Below are 20,795 nucleotides of genomic sequence, written 5' to 3'. Positions count from 1 at the left end.
TTACATCGTGCCAGCCAAACACTTATATATATAGAACAATTAAATATATATATTTAAATTTGTCATGTCTGCAACCCCAACTTCATGGAGTCTGCAACCCTAACTTCATGGAGGACCAATCCACACTTCCATAATACCCAAACTTGGTACCGAGAATGAGGCAGGGGATAGCAAGTTTGAAGCCAGCCTGGACTAAGCAAGGAGACCGGTCTCAAACAGAACGTTCGCCTATGGACAGAGCACATCCACTAGCAACTGGACAGAACCGGAAGCGACAGAAGCGCCGCCCTGCACAGCGCCAACCCCGCATCCCTGCGAGCGCAACCCGCGCCAGGTGACCGCCGGGCGGCCGAGGGGGTGGAGCCAGCCCCGCCGGCCCCGCCCCGCTCGCGCCCCGCCCCGCTCGCGCGCCCGAGGGCGGGCCTCCGGTCACATGACGGCTGCGCAGGTGAGCACCGCTTCCGGGTCGGGCTTCGGAGTCGCGGCCAGCTCCCGCTTCCACTCGGTCGGGTGCGCGGGAGACTATGGCGTCCTCCTCCGTCCCTCCCGCCACCGCACCCGCGGCAGCTGGAGGTCCCGGCCCGGGATTCGGCTTCGCCTCCAAAACCAAGAAGAAGCATTTCGTGCAGCAGAAAGTGAAGGTGTTCCGGGCCGCCGACCCGCTGGTGGGCGTGTTCCTGTGGGGCGTCGCCCACTCGGTAAGAACCGACCCGGATCCCGGCTCCTGCCCCTCGGCCCGAGGGTCTCCCGGGTCCTCGCGCTGCCGCCTTTCCCCCGCCCGGCCTGGTTCCCAGCGCACCATTCCCCGGTGTCCCCCGGGGTGGCTTCTGGTGGAGACTCTTGTCTGTCCCCTTCCCCTTTACTCCTCCCCTAGAGTTCCATCTTCTCCACCTGATATCCAGCTCTGTTCCTTGACTCCTTCCTGTCAGGTCCAGCCCCAGGCTACAGGGACTGGCCAGGATCCGGCTGCAGCCAGAGGGACATTAAGGGGAGTGGCTCTGAAGGGTTATTGGTGAGGTCTGGGTGCGACAGTGCGTGAAGCGTGTTTGGGTACTACTGCCTGGCCAGAGAAGTAGTTTGATTTCTTCTCCACCTTGCTTTTGAGCCCCAGCCCTTGACTTTCGAGCCTTGGCTTTTTCTGGGAATGCCTCTAGGCTTTTTGGACCTTCTAACCCTGCTTGCCCTTTCCAGAGATTCAGCGTTTCAGAGAAGTTACCCCACTCTGACCCTAGGGATGCACTCACTGAGGTCGAAATGCTAATATATGTCTTTGGGCTTAGCTGTGTCCCCATTGTTGGCTGGAGTGATGGTGTTTGGTATAAATGGAGTCACCTGTAAACCAGGGAAAGGTTGAGGAGCCGTGGTGGCAAGGACGTTATTGGTGGACTTTAGATGCCAGAAGGGGCTCAGAACAGTGCAACTGAGTCCGATGGGTCCATTGCACCTCCTGTCCTGAGGATATCGTGGAGGAACCAAGGCTAGTGAGGCATGGCTGGTTTTCTCCTTACTTAGGTCGGGAGTAGGAAGCATGCAGTTATCTTGAGCTTGACAGGGACTATTTTGATTACCAACTTCTTTGGGTTGTAGACATGATGTGTTGTGGAGGTGTGAGGGGGCGAGGAAGATGCCACATTGTTATTTTCTGATTGGAACATCGCTGGCGGTCAGTTAGCTCCCTTCTGCCTTGGCTGCTCCCAGGGGTATTATCTTTAGCGAGGATTCCATTTAAGGCATTTGCTGTGGGTAAGACTAGTGGAGATAAGGCTGCCCTAGTACCTTCCAGGTGACTTACCCATCCCTGTGGAACATGTACATACAGGGGAGGGTTTTCCCATAAGACCTGCCTCACGCTCTTTAGGCAAAATACCATCAACAGCTCGCTTTCCAGCCAGCACACATGAACCTCAAGAGTGTAGAACAGAGAAACTCCTTGAACATATGTCTTAGCGATGATTCAGCGTGCTTAGCAGGTGGTAAGGAGCGGGCAGGAAAAGCTGGGAATCTCAAGTAGCTTTTTGTTTTTCTTTTCTTTTTTTTTTCTTTCTGAAGGGATATGTTCTGTCCTCTTTCCTACCAAGGACAAGAGCAGTTGCGTGCACTGCGGCATGTGGGATTTAGGTTAGACTGCAACCTTTGTCAAGTGAGAGAATGAGGACAGGCATCGTCTATTCACTTAATAAGCAGTTCAGGACCTCTGCGTGCCAGGCACTGGACTAGCTGAACCTGCAAGGTGCCGATTAGACGGGGCCTTGCCCTTGCAGAGGCCAAAGCTAGGGAGAGGGACTTAATATAAGCTGGGGATTAAAGTTCTGTGCAGATGCACTGTTAGAGGCGCGCGCCGCAGGGGACACAGATGAAAAAGGACGGATATGAGTCTCCCCTGAGTGAGTGGGCTGCAAGGTTTGGAGACGCAGGGAGCTTATGCCTCCTGCATCCCACCTGCATCCTTCCTGCTGTCGACTGATCTGCGCCCGGGGAGCAGACACCTAACGTGTTCATCTTCTCAGAGATCAGCCCTTCTCCCTCCACCTTTGCCTAGGCAGGTGGCACCTACTGCTGAGAACTGGGTCAGAGTGATCTGGAAGTGTTCTTTCTGTCAGGAGCTACCCGGAGTGTAGGGCATTGCATTCTGCACTGCTGTCAGCCCCTCAGAGTCCCACTAACTCTCTACACCTTAAAAACACATCTTCTTTCCCCTAACAAAGCATGCAGCTGTCTTGGGGTCCTGTCCTTTCCTTTTCTTCCTTCCTTCCTTCCTTTCTTTCTTTCTTTTTTTTTTTTTTTTTTTTCTAGAATTTCTCACAGCTTTAAAAATAGTCCTGAGTTGCTTGCAAGGCTTGCCAAGTATAAAGTGGCTGTTGTGAGCATGACGTTCCATGGGGGTGGGAGTGTGAGGAGCCGTGTGAGGGTGGCTGACAGCAGTTCTTGGGCAGCAGATGGGGTAGGGCCCTTCTCTTACTTCCTGCAGATGTGCAGCCGGTCTTGTTAGGGGAGCTTTGGGATGCTCTTTCTTGATTCTCACCCAGACCGAACTTCTCATGGCCTCCTTCCTTGTGCTTCACCAGATCAATGAGCTCAGCCAGGTACCGCCCCCAGTGATGCTGCTGCCAGATGACTTCAAAGCCAGCTCCAAGATCAAGGTCAACAATCACTTTTTCCATAGGTGAGTGGTCCTCACCCTTCTCATGGAAATCTAGAACAGCAGAGGGCCAGTTAGGTGGCTCAGTGGGTGAGGAGATTGCCGCCAAGCCTAAGGAGAAGGGTTCAATACCCAGCACCTACGTGTTGGAAAGAAATGACCTCTGCCCTCCAGATGAGCTTTGTGTGGTGCACACACCTATTCGCACTCACACAAACTTAAGTGTTCAAAGGGAGAGAAAAACAAGGCCTGGAGTGGTGGAGCCTTTAATCTCCGCACTCAGGAGAAAGAGGCAAGCAGAGCTTGTGGGTCCAGTCAGGGCTACACAGTGAGACCCTTTCTCAAAAAAAAAAGAGAATAGTAAATAGTCTGTTTTTAAGTGAGTCAAAGGGTTTAGACTTAGAAATCAAATGTAGAATTCAGTTTTGTGAAAAAATAAAAACTAACCAAAAACCATCTAAGGGCCAGCAAGATGGCTCAGCAGGTCGGAGCCGTTGCTTCCATGTCTGACAACCTGAGTTCAGTCTCTAGGATATCTGGTGGGATGAGGAGAGCAGGTTCTGTAAGTTGTCTTCTGACCTCCACGAACACGTGTGAGCACGCACACGCACATACCACACACACACACACACACGTACACACACACCACACGCACACACCACACACATGAATAGATATCTGGGTGTGGTGATGCACACCTGTAAAATCCCAGCACTTGGGAGGCAGAGGCGGGTGGATATATCTCTGAGTTCCAGACAGCCTGGTGTACATATTGAGCTACTGGCCTACATAGACTACATAGGGAGAGAGACCCTGTCTCAAAAATAATCAATTAATTAATTAAAATTTTAAATTTAAATATTTCCAAAGTTACCTACATTCTTGTATATACACCTACTCCCTTTCTTCTAGCCTATTCCATCCAATATTAATACATTCAGAAGCTTTGTCATCAGCTTTTGAGCACACAGGTGTGTGCACCACACACTCACAATACTGTAACACATGCATCCATTTGAGCACACCCCACCCAAATAAATGCAATAAGTACTCACAGGGTTTTGTGAGAATTGAACCAGTGTATTTATAGTGTAAAGGTACTTTATGAACCAGCAAGCTTCACATGAATGTAAAGCGATACTGACTACTTACCCTGAAAAACCTGTATTTCAGAGAAAATCTTCCCAGTCATTTCAAGTTCAAGGAGTATTGTCCCCAGGTCTTCAGGAACCTGCGAGATCGGTTTGCCATCGATGATCACGATTACTTGGTGAGAGTCTGTTGCGGGGCGAGGGTCCTCTCTGGTGACTAGAGAGTCTGTTGGCCATTATGATTAGAGAATTGAGAGTTTTGGGTAATATTGTCGTGTGTGTGCATGTCTATGTGCCTGTGTCTATGTCTGTGTGTCTGTATGTGCCTGTTATTTCTGAGCATGTCTGTGTGTATGTGTCTGTCTGTGTGTGCGTGCCTGTGTCTGTGTGCCTGTATGTGTGTGTGTGTGTATGTGCCTGTGTGTCTGTGTTTCTATGTGCCTGTTTGTGTATGTGTGTGTGTGCGCCCCTGTGTCTGTGCGTGTGTCTGTGGCGTGTGTGGCCCAGGGCATCTTTGGAAACGTGGGGCCGGTCAAGCTGCTCTGGTGGGTCAGGCTGTGCATACGCTTAGAGTTGACATTCAGCTGTGCTCAGCCATGTGTGCAACTGAATTAGGAACCGTCACAGAATCTCTCTCCCCGGGGTTCATTGTATTTTATTTACTTATTGTGTGTTTGAGTGGCTTCGTGGATGTGCACGTGTGGGAGTCAGGAAACCTTTCTGGAAGATGCTCTTTTCTTCCACATGTGTCTGAGGGATTTAGTTGCAGTCATCAGGCGTGGGGGCAGACACCTTTCCCACTGAGCCTTCTCAGCAGTCTGCTGCAGAGTCTCATTCTCTTTGAGAAGGGGTTGTTGGGCCGTTCTCCCTGTATCTTTCTGTAGAATGGGAAGAGGTGCTTCTAGCCTGTTCTTTGTCTCCAGGTGTCCCTTACTCGAAGCCCCCCAAGTGAAACTGAAGGCAGTGATGGCCGCTTCCTTATCTCCTATGACCGCACTCTGGTCATCAAGGAAGTGTCGAGCGAGGACATTGCGGATATGCACAGCAACCTCTCCAACTACCACCAGGTCAGGCCTCTCCAGCCCTGCTGTCCCACTGTGTGCATAAGGCTGGCAAAGCCCACAGCTTCCCTGTTCCTTGCTGTAGGCTGTCTCTCCCTCAGAAGCACTGCTCATCTTCTCATTGCACACTTAGGAAGTACAGCAACAGCAGGAGGGCCTCACTGCTTGCTTCTGTTTGACTTGACAGAAACTGGATGTGTCTCTTCCCACTGGGCACACATCGTCTAAAACCGCTGTTTGTTTTGTGTGCTTGAGCACGGAGGTCAGAGAACAATTTTCTGGAGTTGGTCATCCTTCCCCACATGTGGTTCCAGGGGTCAAACTCAGGCTTGCATGCCTGGTAGCAAATGCTTATCCCCACTGAGCCACCTCATGGGCCCTCAGGAATTCATTTTATTTAAAACCTTTTTATTTCATGTTTATGGGTGTTTTGTCTGCAAGCGTGTCGGTACACCATGTGTGTGCCTGGTGTCCTCAGGCCTGAAGAGGCATCGGATCCCCTGGAACTGTAGTTACGGACAGTTGTGAGCTGCCGTATACGTACTGGGAATGAACCCTTGACCCTGCAAGAGCAGCGGGTGTTCTTAACTGCTGAGCCATGGCTTTAGTCCCTAATAATTTTTAATTAAAATTTTTATTTTTAAGCTGGGTGTGGTGGTACACACCTTTAATCCCAGTACTGGGGAGGCAGAGGCAGACAGATCTACAGAGGGAGTTCAAGGGCAGCCAGGACTACACAAAGAAACCCTGTCTTGATAAACAGATGTAAAATTTGTTTATTTATGAGCGCATATGCCGCTGCCTACTAATGGCAATTGGGTAGCCCCAGGAACTGATTTTATCCTTTCATCATCTGGCCCCAGTGGCTGAGCAGACTGCAGGCTTAGAGACAAGCACTTGTACCAACCCCAGAAATGGATTTTGAGTGGTTAGAAGTAGAGGTTAATCACTAGACAGGGTGGACAAGGGAAGTGGTCTTTGCTAAAGCACAGTACCATGCAGGTGTTTGATAATTAGGAAATTGCAAAAATCCTAGTGTAGCTGGCATGTGTGGTATTAGGAAAATTAAGCTAGAATCAGATAGTGAAAGGGCCTATAAGTCTGTTGAATAGAAATTTGGGCCTTATCCTGAAGCTGGTTTTCAGGGAACTGAAAATGCTATTCAGGCTGGCCGGGCGTGGTGATGCACGCCTTTAATCCCAGCACTTGGGAGGCAGAGGCAGGTGAATTTCTTAGTTCAAGGCCAGCCTGGTCTACACAGTGCATTCTAGGACAGCCAAGGCTATATATACAGAGAAACCTTGTCTGGAAAAAAACACCACCACCAAAAAAAAAAAAAAGCCCCAGAGAAATGAAGGGCTGGACATAGAGCTCATACTTAGCATGTATGAGGCCCTGAGTTCTGTACTCACTGCTATAAACAGAAGACAAAGAAACAGAGAAAGCAAGCAAGCCAGAACCCAACCCTGTGGGTTGGAGAGGGCGCGTACAGAGCTGCCTGCGGTGCCGGTTAATTGTAACCATCTAGGTGAGAATGAGGAGAGTATGGAAGAGCCAAACAGCAGGCTTCGAGGCGTGTGAGGAGACCGGAAGTTAAGGCAAAGGCGCCTCCGAGTGCTTGGTGCCACATGTCATCGCCTGGGTAACAGGACACAAGCAAGAGCTCTCTGGAGGGAGATGGGTGCAACTCTGGGTATGGCCAATATACTTCATCCTGTTTCTGTTTCCTATGTCTGTGATGACTGGGGTATTGATAGAGAATCCAGGAAAGAAGAATAGATTAGGATCTCTGCGGCAAAAGTGCTCACTAAAACCATTTATCGCCACTTGAAATCACTATGGTTTTGAAGGGGAGACTATGGAGAGAGACACACACAAATCAAAAGAATAAAATCTTTCTTAAAAATACAAACGTTTTGGGATAGCATTGGAAATGTAATTGAGGAAAATACGTAATACAAACGTTCAGAAGCAAGTAGAGTGCCCAAAAGGAGACTAAGCATGGGTGAGCCGTTTGGATGACTGATGCCCTAGTTCATCCCTAAAGGACAAGGGACGGGAGGAGAGCAGAGGCGAGCATACTGGGCTGAAGGACATACATGGTCAGCAGGACCATGCACAGATGAAGGGACCCAGCACCTATATTCTCTGCTGGGTCTCGAAGCTGAGGTCTGGCTGTTGAAGCTGAACTCCAGTGATTGATTGTTTCTGAGAGTAATGGCTTATTCACTGCTTTATTAGGAGAGTTTGTGTGTGGGGGTGTTTTGCCTGCATACAGACATGTGCCACGTGTGTGCCTGCTGCCTTTGGAAGCTAGAAGAATCGGTCAGATCACCTGGAACTGGAGTTAACAGACAGTTGTGAGGGCTCCTCTGGAAGAGCAGCCAGTACTCTTAACCCCTGAGCCACCTCTCCAGGTCCTGGGTGATTACTTTTGTAAGATTATCTTTTAAGCCAGGCAGTGGTGGCGTACACCTTTAATCCAAGCACTTGGGAGGCAGAGACAGGTGGATTTCTGAGTTTATCTTTTAAGCAAAGTGGACAGAGAGAGCAGTTTTGTTTTTGTTTGAGACAGGGTCTCATGTAGCCCAGGGAGCGTTGTGACCTTGGACTTCAGATCCTATGACCTCTGCCTCCTGAGTGCTGGGATTGTATGGTGCGGGCCACCACACAGTCTTTCTGCCAGCTGGGCTCTATCCCCAGCCCAAGAACAGTGTTTTATTTGAAGGGGATCAAACCCAGGGCAGAATGGCCTTAGATTTATACCCGTCTCTCCTCAACTGCCCGCTCCCCTCTCCCCCAATTGTGGAATTACAGACATGTGTCACTATACCCAGCTGAGGAATTCAAACTGTGGCTGGGGCTGTAGTTTACCTGGTAGAGTGCTTGCCTGGTGTGCATGAAAACCAGCACCAAATAAACCAGGTATGGTGGTCCAAGCCTCTAATTCCTGCACTCAGGACGGGGAAGCAGGAGTTTGAGAAGTTCAAGGTCATCTTTGGCTACAGAGTGAGTTAGAGACCAGCCTGGGCTACCTGAGACCCTGTGTCAAAAAGAGAAGAAAATTCACATTGCAAGCCAGTTTCTTGCGGAGTGAGGAAGACCAAGTGTTTATTTGCTTTATTTTTAGTAATTAACAATTATTAATGTTTTATTATATTTTATGTGTATGGGTATTTTACCTGCCTGTATGATAGGCAGATGTGTATTATATGCATGCTTGGTGTCTGAAGAGGTCAGAAAAGACCTTTTGATTTCCTGCGACTGGAGTTTCATGTGGTTGTGAGCCACCACATGGGTGCTAGGAACCGAACCTGGGTCCTCTGGAAGAGCCATCTCTCCACTCCAAGTGTCTAAAGTCAGCTTTATTAGAGGACAGTCTGGCAACATCTGACTCCGACTCAGAAAGCAAAACAGCCCTGGGCTGAAGAGTCGGCTCCGTGGCAAGGAGCACTGATCCTCCAGAACTGTCTCTAGGTGACTGATTCGGGAGCTTGCAACGGCCTAGGACTTCAGTTCCAAGGGGTCCTCTCTTGGGGCATTCACACAGACACATAAATAAAGATAATAAAGATTTTTTAAATCGAAGTCTTGGCTGGGTGTGGTGGCACACACCTTTAATCCTAGCATCTCTGAGTTTAAGACGGGATCTGTGAGTTCCAGGACAGGGCTACACAGAAAAACCCTGTCTCAAAAAACCAAACCAAAATCAAGACAAAACAAAACCACCGAGAAATTTAAATAGCTTGGTAGTGGTGGTACATGCCTTTAGTCCCAGCACCTGGGAGGTAGAGGCAGGGCATCTTGTGAATTCAAAGCCAACCTGGTCTACAGAATGAGTTCCAGGATAGACAGGGCTACACTGGGAAACCTATCTTAAAGAAAAAAAAAAAAAAAAAAAAAAGAGCAAAACAAAGGCTGGAGAGATGGCTCAGCTGTTAAGAGCACTGGCTGCTCCTCCAGAGGTCCTGAGTTCAGTTCCCAGCACCCACATGGCGGCTCCCAACTATAGTGGGATCTGATGCCCTCTTCTGTCACACAGGCACACATGCAAATAGAGTGCTCATATACATAAACAAATAAACCTTTTGAAGAAAAAAAGGATCCAAATTGATTGTAGATCTCCTTGTAAACATTTATAGTACAAAAACCTAACCCAACAAGAGGAAGTAAATCTAAGTAACCCTGCTTCTGTGATTTATTTGTGTAGAGTCTAGAATAAGAATAACAATACCTACCTTCCTTGAAAAAGTTATAAAGGTAGCCAGATAAAGTGGCTCATTCTTGTAATTGTAACACTTCGAAAGTAGAAACAGGAAGATCAGGAGTTCAAGACCAACCCCAGCTATGTAAGACTCAGTTTCAGACAGCAAAGAAATGAAAAGGTGAAATGGGAAAAGGTAGTTTAAAGAGATAGTTGCAGGCAGAAGTCTCGAGGTTTCTGAACTGTGTGACCTCTTGACTTTGCAACCTCTGTTTGAGATTTTTGCCTGACTCTGGGGTGGAAGCACCTGGATTCCTGTTCCTATGCCAATTGTCCCTTTCGTTTGCTTCCCTAGTACATAGTGAAATGTCATGGCAACACGCTTCTGCCCCAGTTCCTGGGCATGTACCGAGTCAGTGTAGAAAATGAAGACAGCTACATGCTCGTGATGCGCAATATGTTTAGTCATCGTCTTCCTGTGCATAGGAAGTACGACCTCAAGGTAAGAACGGGATAACCTGGGCTAAAGGAAAGACTGCTCATGGCCTGAGAATGGGGGTAACCTTGGCAGGGCACTGGGTAACCTGAAAGAGAGGTCCTTCAGGAACTGTTGGCTGTTCCTCTAGCCATTGCATCTCACTTAGTGTTTGGTCTCTTCACAGGGCTCTCTAGTGTCCCGGGAAGCCAGCGATAAGGAAAAGGTAATATTCCTTTTAGGTGGTAACTATGAAGCATAGGGATGGATGAAAGGGGTCTCCTTAGGATAAAGAAGCAGTTCTCCAGACTGGGTACCGATTGCCAGATGTTTATTCTTACCTGACCACTGAAAAGGAGCTAGATGATAAACTACTGATGTTGGGATGGCAGGGACAGCTGCCGTCGGCGTAGGCTCGTCTGTGTGGCTGGCTGGTCTGTGCTGAAGGTCTGGAGATGGGCAGGAATACCAGGCAGGCTCTCAGAGCCATGTGCTCATTTCCTGTACCTTGTCCTGGGCGCTGTGCTCCAGCAGTTATTTTTACTGAAGAAGGAAGGAAGGAAAGTCAGTACGGAGGGTATTGACTGCCATCTGTAAGCAGACAGCAGGGGGTGTAGTCTGAGGCACAGCTGATTGTGTGAGTCCAGGCATAAGGCAACTGTAGGGCTGCTGCTCTCTTCAAATTCTCTTGAGATGGGGAGCCCTGGATGGAGGTGGGGATCTCTTGATATGGGATAAATTCCCAAAACTTCTGTATTCCTATTCTAGGTTAAAGAACTGCCAACACTGAAGGATATGGACTTTCTTAACAAGAACCAGAAAGTGTATATTGGTGAAGAAGAAAAGAAAGTATTCCTGGAGAAGCTGAAGCGAGATGTGGAGGTAAGCAGGGTGCTCAGAAATGCTTATCTAATCAAAGAAGAACGTTTTTTTCCATTTGTGGTATAAGGTTTATCTTGCCTTGATTGGAGGCGGTGGGGGGGGGGGTGCGCTTCTTAATGGAGGGTTGGGGATGAGCCAGGAGAAACCCCTAGGCTAGGCCTGTCAGTGGCTAGGGGGTGTGGGGCTGGGTGCTTTAGGTTCTAGGACTTGGGCACTGGTGCACTGGTCCGCCATGACCCATTTCTATACTTTCCCTAAGAGGCCCTGAAACCAAGAAGGGAGATGTGTGGGTGGTGCCTGGCATTGGGGGAGTTGTGGATTCTGACTTGTCTGTGGGTCTCAGTTTCTAGTGCAGCTGAAGATCATGGACTACAGCCTTCTGTTGGGCATCCACGACATCATCCGGGGCTCTGAACCCGAGGAAGAGGGGCCTGTGAGGGAGGAGGAGTCCGAGTGGGATGGGGACTGTAACCTGGCTGGACCTCCCGCCCTGGTGGGCTCCTATGGTACCTCCCCTGAGGGTATCGGAGGCTACATCCATTCCCACCGGCCCCTGGGCCCAGGAGAGTTTGAGTCCTTCATCGATGTCTATGCTATCCGGAGTGCGGAGGGTGAGAGAGAACCTGGAAATGTTAGGGGGAGTGGGGTGATGGGGACCCTTGGGAGACAGAGACCAGGGTGGTGAGTGGAGAAACCGCTTAGCTTTTCACAACAAAGTTATCTCCTGGGGAAAAGGAGTTGGGACTGTTGTACCCTGTTCTCACTGCTGGCCTCTCTCCCCAGGGGCCCCCCAGAAGGAGGTGTATTTCATGGGCCTCATTGACATTCTGACACAGTATGATGCCAAGAAGAAAGCAGCTCACGCAGCCAAGACTGTCAAGCACGGGGTGAGGGTTCCCCACAGCCTTTCCCCTCTGGAAAGAAAGCTTCTGGGGTCAGAGCAGTGGGGTGGCTGAGGGAAGGCAGTAGGAGGGTAAACTGAGGGGAAGGCGGAGAGCTCCTGTGACACTGTTCCCTGTTTTTTCTTCTCACAGGCGGGGGCAGAGATCTCCACTGTCCATCCTGAGCAGTATGCTAAGCGATTCCTGGACTTTATTGCCAACATCTTTGCCTAAGAGGCTGCCTGACTCCAGGGTGATTGCGGCATTATGTTGGAGGTGGCGGGTTCTGAGAGGCTTAGGGGAGCTGGACTTGGCCATTACTTCTCTTCTTTGCTAAATTCAGGCTGCAGGCTCCTTCCATTCAAATAACTTCATTCTGGTGGATAGGGTTTTCTCGCCCCAGACATACACTGTCGTTTCTCCCCTTGTCCATTTCTCTGCCCTCCCTCCTTGCTCCCAGTAAGCCCTCCTGCTTCTTTAGAGTGTTATTGTCGACTCTTCTAAGTGCCTTGATCTTTGAAAAATATCTTGTTTCTATGAAATAGGAGGAGCTGGGGGAGGGGTTGTTTGCCATCTTCGGGACCTGACTGGACAGTGGACATGGCTCAAGCAACTGCCTGGATGCACTTTTGCTGAGTGGAAGAAACTGAATGTCTGGATTTTGCTGATACTTTTATGGGGCACTTTGTGGCATGCTTCCTCCCTGGTAAGCCCTGGAATGGAGGGCTTTCAGGATGCTCCAGATGTGGGTGCAGGCATTCACACACAGACAGTCTGGCCTGGAGGTCAGGTGGGGAGTGGTCAGCAGGCTGGCACCTCACAAGGCAGGACCTAAGCCTAAGCGGACTTTTGTGACTATGCAGATGATGGAGAAGGTCCCTGTGGAGCAACGAATGTTCCTGTTCTCCCAGCCCACCCCACCCCACCTCACCTCTTTCCGTGAGCACTTCTGGGTGCAGGAGCCCAGAGGCTAGCGGTGCCCGAGCTTAGGTGCAGGTGTGAGACTCGGGCTGCTCTTCCCACAACCCTGCGCCTTGCTGGTGAGCAGGGAAAGCAGTAGAGGCTGGGACAGGTCGGAGTGCAGGGTTCATTGCCTGGGTGACACCCTTTCTTCCTGTCTCACTATTCCTGGGCTTCTTTCTAGCAGAGGGGAACAGTGCCATCTCCATAATTTGGGGAGGATAGAGCTCTCGAGTGAGGGAGCCTCCGCATCCCTGGGGCATGTGTACCTAGAACTCCCCCTCCTTCTCAAAACCCTTTCTGGTTGGAGTTGTTATTTTGTCCCATCTTCCACTGCTAATGTGTCTCCCAGGGGACAGATGGCCTTCTTTGTCATCTCCCCTCTCCGCCCCCAGAGAGGAGTCAGAGCCATAACTCAATCCACCCAGTCCTCTCCAAAGACAGCTGAATATTAATGCACGCCATCCTCAGAATGGAGAGGACCTGCTAGGCATCTTAGCTCTCCCAGCTCGTGCCTGTAAAGCCAGCACTCAGGAGGCTGAGTCAGTTACTCTGAGAGTTCAAGGCCAGCCTGGGCTACTGAGTGAGACCTGGTCTCAGGAACACTCAAAATAGGTCTGGGGTTTAGCGCTGGAGATCATAGCTGAGTTGGTAGTGTGCCTGCCTAGCATGTACAAAGCTCTGGGATCCACCCCCAGCACCACTTAAGCCAGGCGTGGCGGTGCACGCCTGCACTCCTAGCCTTGGGAAATAGTGGTAAGCAGGATGGGGCATTCAAGGTCATCGCCAGTTACTTGGCGAGGTTGAGGCCAGCCAAGGTAACAGGAGACCATCTTGGGGAAAATGATTCTAAGAAGAGATAGATTGTCTTTGTCTCTGCCTAAAGCCTTTGGAAGCAAGCCACTCATCTTCACTGTTTGGCGCTCTGGAGGTGGGGTGGGCATTGAAGGCAAGGAGCTGCTTTGCTGTGTGTCCATGAGGTCCTCAGGGAGAAGCCCACCATTCCTCACCAAAGGAAGCAGCAAGATGGGCACCCGGTTGGCGTGGGTGGGCCCTGGTGAGTCTCCCATCCCTCAAGCAACCTTTCCCCTGTTGAATGCAATAAGTGACTCCAGCAGCGGTCCCTCAACAACTGGGTTCTCACCGTGAGGCTGTGGTCGTGGGCAGTATTGCCATCTTCACTTACTGCTTCCGTTTTCCATCTGTTTTGTTAATAAAATTGTATATTTACTCCCAATATCACAATAAAATAAATTATTTGATCTAAGTCATTCACAGAAGTTTTTATTTCAAAAAAATACTGAGTATTCCATCCTATGTTTAAGAGTTACAGAGTCAACTGAAGAATATTGGTCTTCAAGGTATTGGGCTCCTGAGCGTGTGTGTGTGGGGGGAGGGGGTTCCAAGATGACTGTGGACTTGGAGTTGTGGGGTGGACATAGGAGCGGGAAAATATTCACCAACCTTGTGGAGGCCAGAGGGGGAGTGGGATGGTGTGTCTGTCTTCACTATGCTCCTGCTCCTCCATCTGTTAACTTTAGTGGGCCTCTAGGGGTACCAGCTCTGTGGGAAGGAATTCTCTGTTCACTCAGACTTCCTGGGAAAGCTATCTGCTTAGAGGCCAGGAAGAGTCCTGCAGGGTCCTGGGAAAGTGAAGGAGTGACCAGTCCTCCAGTTCAGGGGGGAGGGGTGGATGACGTGGTTGGTGCTAGTCTGGGAGTCAGTACCTCTACTCTTGGCTGAGGAGGTCTCTCGGCTGGTGGAAAAACCTGGCTTGATGTGGCCCCAGGGAAGTGAGCTGGAGGAGGCGGAGACAGCTCTGACGGGAAGCAGAGCGGAGCAGAGCTTTTTTCTTTGGGAATTTTTAACTCTATTTGAGCCACATACTTGACACACCACCCCGAGCCATTTTTAAAGGATCTATCCACCTCACGTTCTGCACAGACCAGTGTCCCTATTTGTGGAAAACTAGTCACCAGCCCCCTTCTGGTAACAGGCTGCGAGGGGTGGGGGGTGGGGTCACCGGAGGTAACAGTCTGGAAGGAGGCAAGAGTTGAGGGAGGGGATTGAAGTAGTTTAGTCACAGGGTTTATTTTGTAGTACCAATGTTTTCCTTTTTTTTTTCCTAAAACTTCCCATCCAACATATTCCAGCGTAAGACTTCAAAAAATTGCCCTCCCCTCCAATCTATATACCCACCGACACTGCTCCCACCCCTACCAGTTCCTAAGGGCGCCACGCAGTTGGCTGGGAAAGAAGTGGGGAGAGGTCTCCTCCGGGAGGGGGAAGCCAAGAGAGTGGCGTTTCTAAGGGATTTAACCTCCTACCCTCGGCTACATGACGCCACCCCTCCCTCCAAACACTGGAACTGCGCCTCCATTTTTGTTTTGGGGCAGAGGCAGGGGCTCCCGGGTAGGAGGGGGTCAAAGGAAACGGTGATTATCAGCCGCCAAGGGGAGGGGTGCTCTCCCTTCCTTTCTCTCGGTCTGCACCCCGGCATCCCCTTCCACCTTCTCAGGGTCTCCCCCCCACCCCCGCCCCTTGTTGCTAAGGCCCGGACCGTCATCCCAGCAACAGCCTCAGTCATGTGACCGGCAATGGCGGCGCTGACGAGAGGTAGGTGAGCCCGGCGCCCCCACACCCACCGCGTGCCCCCCCCAGGCCGGGTCCGCACCCTCACAAGCCCCCCGCTTCCCTCCGCCCCCTCCTCCGCCATTGGCCCCCCACGCGCGCGCGGCGGGAGAAGAGGGCGCCCTCGGGGCCCGGGCCCATCATCTTTCCCGCACCTTCAGCCCTGGCCTCCATTTGGGGGTTCTAAGGGCCGCAGTCGGGTGGACACACACCCTCACCAAGCGGCGGGACTCCGGGGCTTCCTCGAGTATGGATGCGGGAGTTGGTTTCGGGTTGGATGGATCCGGGGGCAGTCTCGGGGAGAAGGGTGGGGGGTGCCTCAGTGGACACCCCCCCCCAGGGGACCCTTGCCCTTTCTCGCCGTCCCTGCCAGCGGCCGCTGTCTGGAGGAAGAGGCTGGTCTGGTGTCCGGCCTGGTTTGCCCCAGAGGAATGCTAGACCCAGACTAAACTGTGGCCCCGCCTCCCTGTGCCGTGCCAGCAGGACTTGGAGCTAGGACACCTAGATCCTGGGTTCTCTCTGGTGGGGAGGGGGCATTTCACCGTGCACGGACCATGCGGGTTGAGGCGCTGAGGTTTTCATCTCAAGGACCCTATGATGGAGGCACAAACGGACAGCGGCTTCTTTTTGGATCACAAGGAATTGAGGTCACATGAATGGCCCCTCTTCCTAATTGAGCTGCACTTTGTGTTGTGGGAAAGGCCCTGGAGCTGGGCTGTGACAGGGCTCAGGGGAAAACCTCGGGTCCCTCTAGCCGAGCTCCTGCTTGATTTGCAGCTGACAGCAGCTCTGCGGGCACTGGGTTTAAAGGTGACAGTGAGAACTTTGTTATTGCGGGACTGCTAACACTTTGCTGGCATCCCTAACAGACTTCCGGCTCTCAAGGAAAGGTCTCTGTCAACAACAGGGACTTGAACTATTCGAGAACGGTAAAGCGAGGAGCTTAGGAGATATTTCTGTCAGTGTAATCTGAGGGAGGTGGCATGTACGACCTTCATCCTGTGAGGCCCCCTTTTTTTTTTTCTCCTTCCTGTCTTTATCTGCATCTAGGATCTCCCTCTGCACTGGGGGGGAAAGAGGAATTAGCCTGATGAAGTTCCTTGAGCAACTTGGAGAGGATTCTGCAGGGGAGGAGAGGAACTAGAAGAGCGTTTTCTGTCTGGGCTGGCTGAGGAAATGCTATCATAACTCTTTACCTTCCTCGTCCCCAGCTCTGGCCAGCTGAAGGTGGAGGTGGAGGGACTTCCGCTACCTTCGTCTCTGTGGTCTTTTCAGGTACTCGTGCCTCAGGAGAACCTCAGCTTTCGGGTTCCTCCTGTATTCCAAGAAATCCCCATTTCCAGTACCCCTACCCCAGGTTCCTGGCCGTTTCAAGGGCTCCTGAATTGGGGCCTTTGGGGGTTAGAGAATAGTTTTCTTTCCTCCTCCTCCTCCTTCTGTTTTTTTTTTTTTTTTTTTTTTTTTTTTTTTTTTTGAGACAGGGTTTCTCTGTGTAGCCCTGGCTGTCCTGGAACTCACTTGGTAGACCAGGCTGGCCTCAAACTCAGAAATCCGCCTGCCTCTGCCTCCCAATGCTGGAATTAAAGGCGTGCGCCACCACTGCCCAGCTTTTTTTTTTTTTTTTTTAAGATTTATTTATTTATTATAAGTACACTTTTGTTGTCTTCAGACACACCAGAAGAGGGCATCAGATCCCATTACAGATGGTTGTGAGCCACCATGTGGTTGCTGGGATTTGAACTCAGGACCTCTAGAAGTGTAGTCAGTGCTCTTAACCACCAAGCCATCTCTCCAGCCCCCTTACTTTTTTTTCTTTCCCATCCCACCAGGCCACACGATCTCCAAGTATCAGGGGGAAAGGAGAGTGAGCCTGCATGCCAATTCTAAGCTCCTCCGGATCAAAGTGAGCAAATGGAGGTGGGATGGGGTGGGATGAGGGTGGGGAGTCTCCTTCCCTTTGGAGGAACCTTTTTTTTCCACCTTGGGGAGAAGGGGCAGGTTGTTGTACTCAGGGGAGAAATGAAATAAGCAAGCAGGGCTGGTGCTTGGCTTAGATAACGATGAAATATGGAAACCTGTGCCCAGAGGGTGCTGGGCTATGGGACAGAAGCGGAGATAGAAAACCAACCGGTTTGTGGGCAGTGTTGGGGGTTGGCTTTGAGGGGTTCAGAAGGAGCCTGAAGTAGGAGGCACATTTATCTGTCAAATGGGGACTCCCCACTCTGAGTCCCTTTCACCCTGGGGGCAGTGTCGTTCGTCCTGTCCAGAATGGCAGCCTGTGGAGGCTCCTGCAAGAACAAAGTGACTGTCTCCAAGCCTGTGTGGGACTTCCTGAGCAAGGAGACCCCAGCCCGGCTGGCCCGGCTTCGGGAGGAGCACCGGGTGTCCATCCTCATAGATGGCGAGACTTCTGATATCTACGTGCTCCAGCTGTCCCCACAGGGTCCTCCCCCAGCCCCTCCCAATGGGCTCTACCTGGCCAGGAAGGCTCTCAAGGGGCTACTGAAAGAGGCAGAGAAAGAGCTAAAGAAAGCCCAGAGGCAGGGGGAGCTCATGGGCTGCCTGGCTTTGGGGGGTGGAGGGGAACACCCCGAGCTGCACCGCCCAGGCCCTCCTCCCCTCCGAGCAGCCCCACTCCTGCCCCCAGGGGCAAGAGGGCTACCCCCTCCTCCTCCTCCCCTGCCCCCTCCACTCCCTCCTCGTCTCAGAGAGGACACTGAAGAGCAGGAAACCACCTGCCCCATTTGCCTGGGGGAGATACAGAATGCCAAGACGCTGGAGAAGTGCAGGCACTCCTTCTGTGAGGGCTGCATCACACGGGCCCTGCAGGTGAAAAAGGCCTGCCCCATGTGTGGCCGATTCTACGGGCAGCTGGTGGGCAACCAGCCCCAGAACGGGCGGATGCTGGTCTCCAAGGATGCCACCCTCCTGCTGCCCAGCTACGAGAAGTATGGCACCATTGTCATCCAATATGTCTTCCCGCCTGGCGTCCAGGGGGTAAGAGATCACAGTTCCTACCCGTTGGCTTCCTCCAAGTTCACTGTCTCTGACTTAAGAAAAAAAGGCAATGTAGAGAGTATGTTGTTAGACATGGTGTACTCTTGCTGTCTCCCAGCATGCCTTAGGACTTAAATGTTCTGGAGCTGTGGGGGAGGGGCCATCTCCTTGAGGCCCCACTGTTTTATTGGCATGACCCACAGGCAGATGTAAAACTCAGGTGTGGCCAGGCAGTGGTGGTGGTGCACACCTTTAATCCCAGCACTTGAGAGGAAGAAGCAGGCGGATTTCTGAGTTCAAGGCCAGCCTGGTCTACAGAGTGAGTTCCAGGACAGCCAGTGATATACAGAGAAACCCTGTCTCAAAAAACAAACAAACAAACAAACAAAAAACAAACAAAAAAACAACCCTGAAACCAGTCATGAGAGAAAGGGTTGCCCACTAGTACCCTGACTTGAGTGGATGTGTCAGACTCTTCGTGGAGGCAAAGCCCAGGTGAAGGAAGGCACAGCATAACAGGAAGGGAACCTGGCTGCGCTAACCATTGGGAGTGCTGCTCTGTTGCAGACTATATGACAATAAGAGCTGAAGGCAGATGTCTTCCTGCTGGACAAAGAGTCATGTCCAGTTGGTTCACAGGAACAGAGAAACTCTGAAGAAAAAAAAAATGGAGACCAGAGGCAGAGGCAGAGGCAGTAGTATTTTAGGAAGAGGAGGGAATGGGAAAAGATACAATCTTTCTTAGTTGTTGCAGTTGTGCTGACTTATCTGGAAAGTAACTTCCATCACTTATGAACGTCCATTTGTCCCTGACTTGAGATGTGAGGGATTAACGATAAGGATTGAGTCTAGAAACAGCCTCTTCCTGCCCAGGCTCCAAAGTCATCTGGTCCCTGGAAGTCTGTCAGTCTGCTGGGAATGCACGAAAAGGCAGGGCAGACTGACAGACCCCTTGCTGGTGTCCAAGGCCCTTGAGACAGCCAGCTGCTCTCTGCCTCCTCTTCCTCTCAGGCTGAACACCCCAACCCAGGAGTTCGGTACCCTGGTACCACACGGGTGGCCTACCTCCCGGACTGCCCCGAGGGCAACAAGGTGCTGACCCTGTTCCGAAAGGCATTTGACCAGCGCCTCACCTTCACCATCGGCACGTCCATGACTACAGGGAGACCCAATGTCATCACTTGGAACGACATTCACCACAAGACCAGCTGCACAGGGGGACCCCAGCTGTGCGACTCCTCCTCATCTCCCTCTCCATGGCGTCTCCCTTTCACCATTTCTAATTTGGGGGAGCCATCCACCCTCTCAGTCTGTTTTCATCCTGGTCCTGACGCGTTCAGCTTAACACCTCCCCTCCCCACCCAAAAAGCATATTCTGGCTGGGTTATCTTGGTTTTGGAGGTCCCTCCTCATGGGAAGTGGGAGGGGTCTGAATTTGGCCCCAACTGAGCCACTCAAAATGAGGGTGGGTAAGGAAGATCAAGTCCAAACAACTAACTCTGACCCTCATTTCTCTTTGCCCCAGGTTTGGGTATCCGGACCCAACCTACCTGACTAGGGTGCAAGAGGAACTGAGAGCCAAGGGTATCACAGACGACTGAAGGACAGCTCCTTTGCCAAGGCCCCCCCTGCTGTCCTCTACTAGGATCCAATGGAAGCCTCTGCTCCCCCGCCTCTCTCTGCCCCCACACCATCCTTGAGGGGATATGTCTGACTGGGGTGGGAGCTCAGAGGGGAAGGGGACACAGTCCCTTCCCCTGCCCCCCCACTGGCCAAGTGATCTGGCAGAGGCTGGTTTCCAAGGCTCCCGTCCCCTCACTCCGTGTACATATCTTCTCTGCCCCTGCTTCTCCAGTCTCCTTGGCTTTTCCTGGTATGTAACGTGCTCCAGTGACTAAGCTGAGAAAGGACCTGGGTAGGAAGGATGGGGTCTCTAGAACTCCAGTCCCTGAATACTGTCTCACCTTGGACTGATATTAGCTGCCTCCCCCAGCCAGCTGTGTGTTAAGATAACAGTAGTCCTACCTTAACGGACCCTTTCTCTCCTGTGTCTGTCTCTGTCAGTCTGTCTTTCTCTCGATCTTCTCTGCCCCTATAAGGAGCCTCCTCACCGCCCCCCCCTCCCAAATCTGGAATTGCTGCCAGACTGTAGCTTTTAATTTAATAAAAATAAAGTGAAATATGCAACTCTATGCCACACCCGTCTTCTGTTCCTCGGACAGGGTGGGAGTGGGTGGGGTGTGGACCCGCTGAGGAGATGGGGTAATGGGGAATCCTTGCATGCCTGAATGGACCCTTTCTCTTCCTAGGAGTCACTCTCCTCTGGCAGAGCTAACGCTGGGCGTTGCAATAACCCTGCAAAGCCCTAGGCCACACTTGGATTGATGGAATCAGGATTAAGAGGGGTTTGTTTGTGGTTCAGCTACGTTTGTGGAGAAGGGAACAACCCTACCCCTTTTGAGAAGTTTGGCTGC

General features: G+C 51.4%; 2 protein-coding genes across 8 annotated transcripts; both read left to right on the top strand.

Moving 5' to 3' along the window:
* Nucleotides 1-445: 445 nt before the first annotated feature.
* Nucleotides 446-13,964, top strand: Pip4k2c (phosphatidylinositol-5-phosphate 4-kinase type 2 gamma). Of its 2 annotated transcripts, none has more exons than XM_021173527.3 (10): nucleotides 446-698; nucleotides 3,066-3,163; nucleotides 4,313-4,409; nucleotides 5,154-5,297; nucleotides 9,851-9,997; nucleotides 10,158-10,196; nucleotides 10,739-10,852; nucleotides 11,196-11,463; nucleotides 11,636-11,739; nucleotides 11,887-13,964. In XM_021173527.3, exons 1-10 carry the CDS (start codon nucleotides 525-527, stop codon nucleotides 11,965-11,967), a joined length of 1,266 nt encoding a protein of 421 aa, XP_021029186.1. In that variant the 5' UTR covers nucleotides 446-524; the 3' UTR covers nucleotides 11,968-13,964. The 2 variants fall into 2 exon arrangements, with proteins under 2 accessions (XP_021029186.1, XP_029338422.1); XM_029482562.2 differs by lacking the exon at nucleotides 446-698 and adding an exon at nucleotides 940-1,012.
* A 996-nt stretch (nucleotides 13,965-14,960) lies between these two features.
* Nucleotides 14,961-20,503, top strand: Dtx3 (deltex E3 ubiquitin ligase 3). Of its 6 annotated transcripts, none has more exons than XM_021173533.3 (6): nucleotides 14,995-15,309; nucleotides 16,375-16,599; nucleotides 17,154-17,227; nucleotides 17,592-18,321; nucleotides 19,333-19,550; nucleotides 19,847-20,503. In XM_021173533.3, the coding sequence occupies exons 3-6, from the start codon at nucleotides 17,199-17,201 to the stop codon at nucleotides 19,920-19,922; spliced, it is 1,053 nt and encodes a 350-aa protein (XP_021029192.1). In that variant the 5' UTR covers nucleotides 14,995-15,309; nucleotides 16,375-16,599; nucleotides 17,154-17,198; the 3' UTR covers nucleotides 19,923-20,503. The 6 variants fall into 6 exon arrangements, with proteins under 6 accessions (XP_021029188.1, XP_085699365.1, XP_021029192.1 ...); XM_021173534.3 differs by having other exon boundaries at nucleotides 15,023-15,309; nucleotides 17,573-18,321; XM_021173529.3 differs by having other exon boundaries at nucleotides 14,961-15,309; nucleotides 16,536-16,599; nucleotides 19,333-20,503.
* Nucleotides 20,504-20,795: the final 292 nt, after the last annotated feature.

Source organism: Mus caroli, unplaced genomic scaffold (assembly GCF_978045245.1).
Source record: "Mus caroli unplaced genomic scaffold, Mus_caroli_1 scaffold_9, whole genome shotgun sequence".
Lineage (NCBI taxonomy): Eukaryota > Metazoa > Chordata > Mammalia > Rodentia > Muridae > Mus > Mus caroli.
The sequence above is the reverse complement of the archived record's forward strand: the minus strand, read 5'-3'. Positions and strand labels throughout refer to the sequence as shown.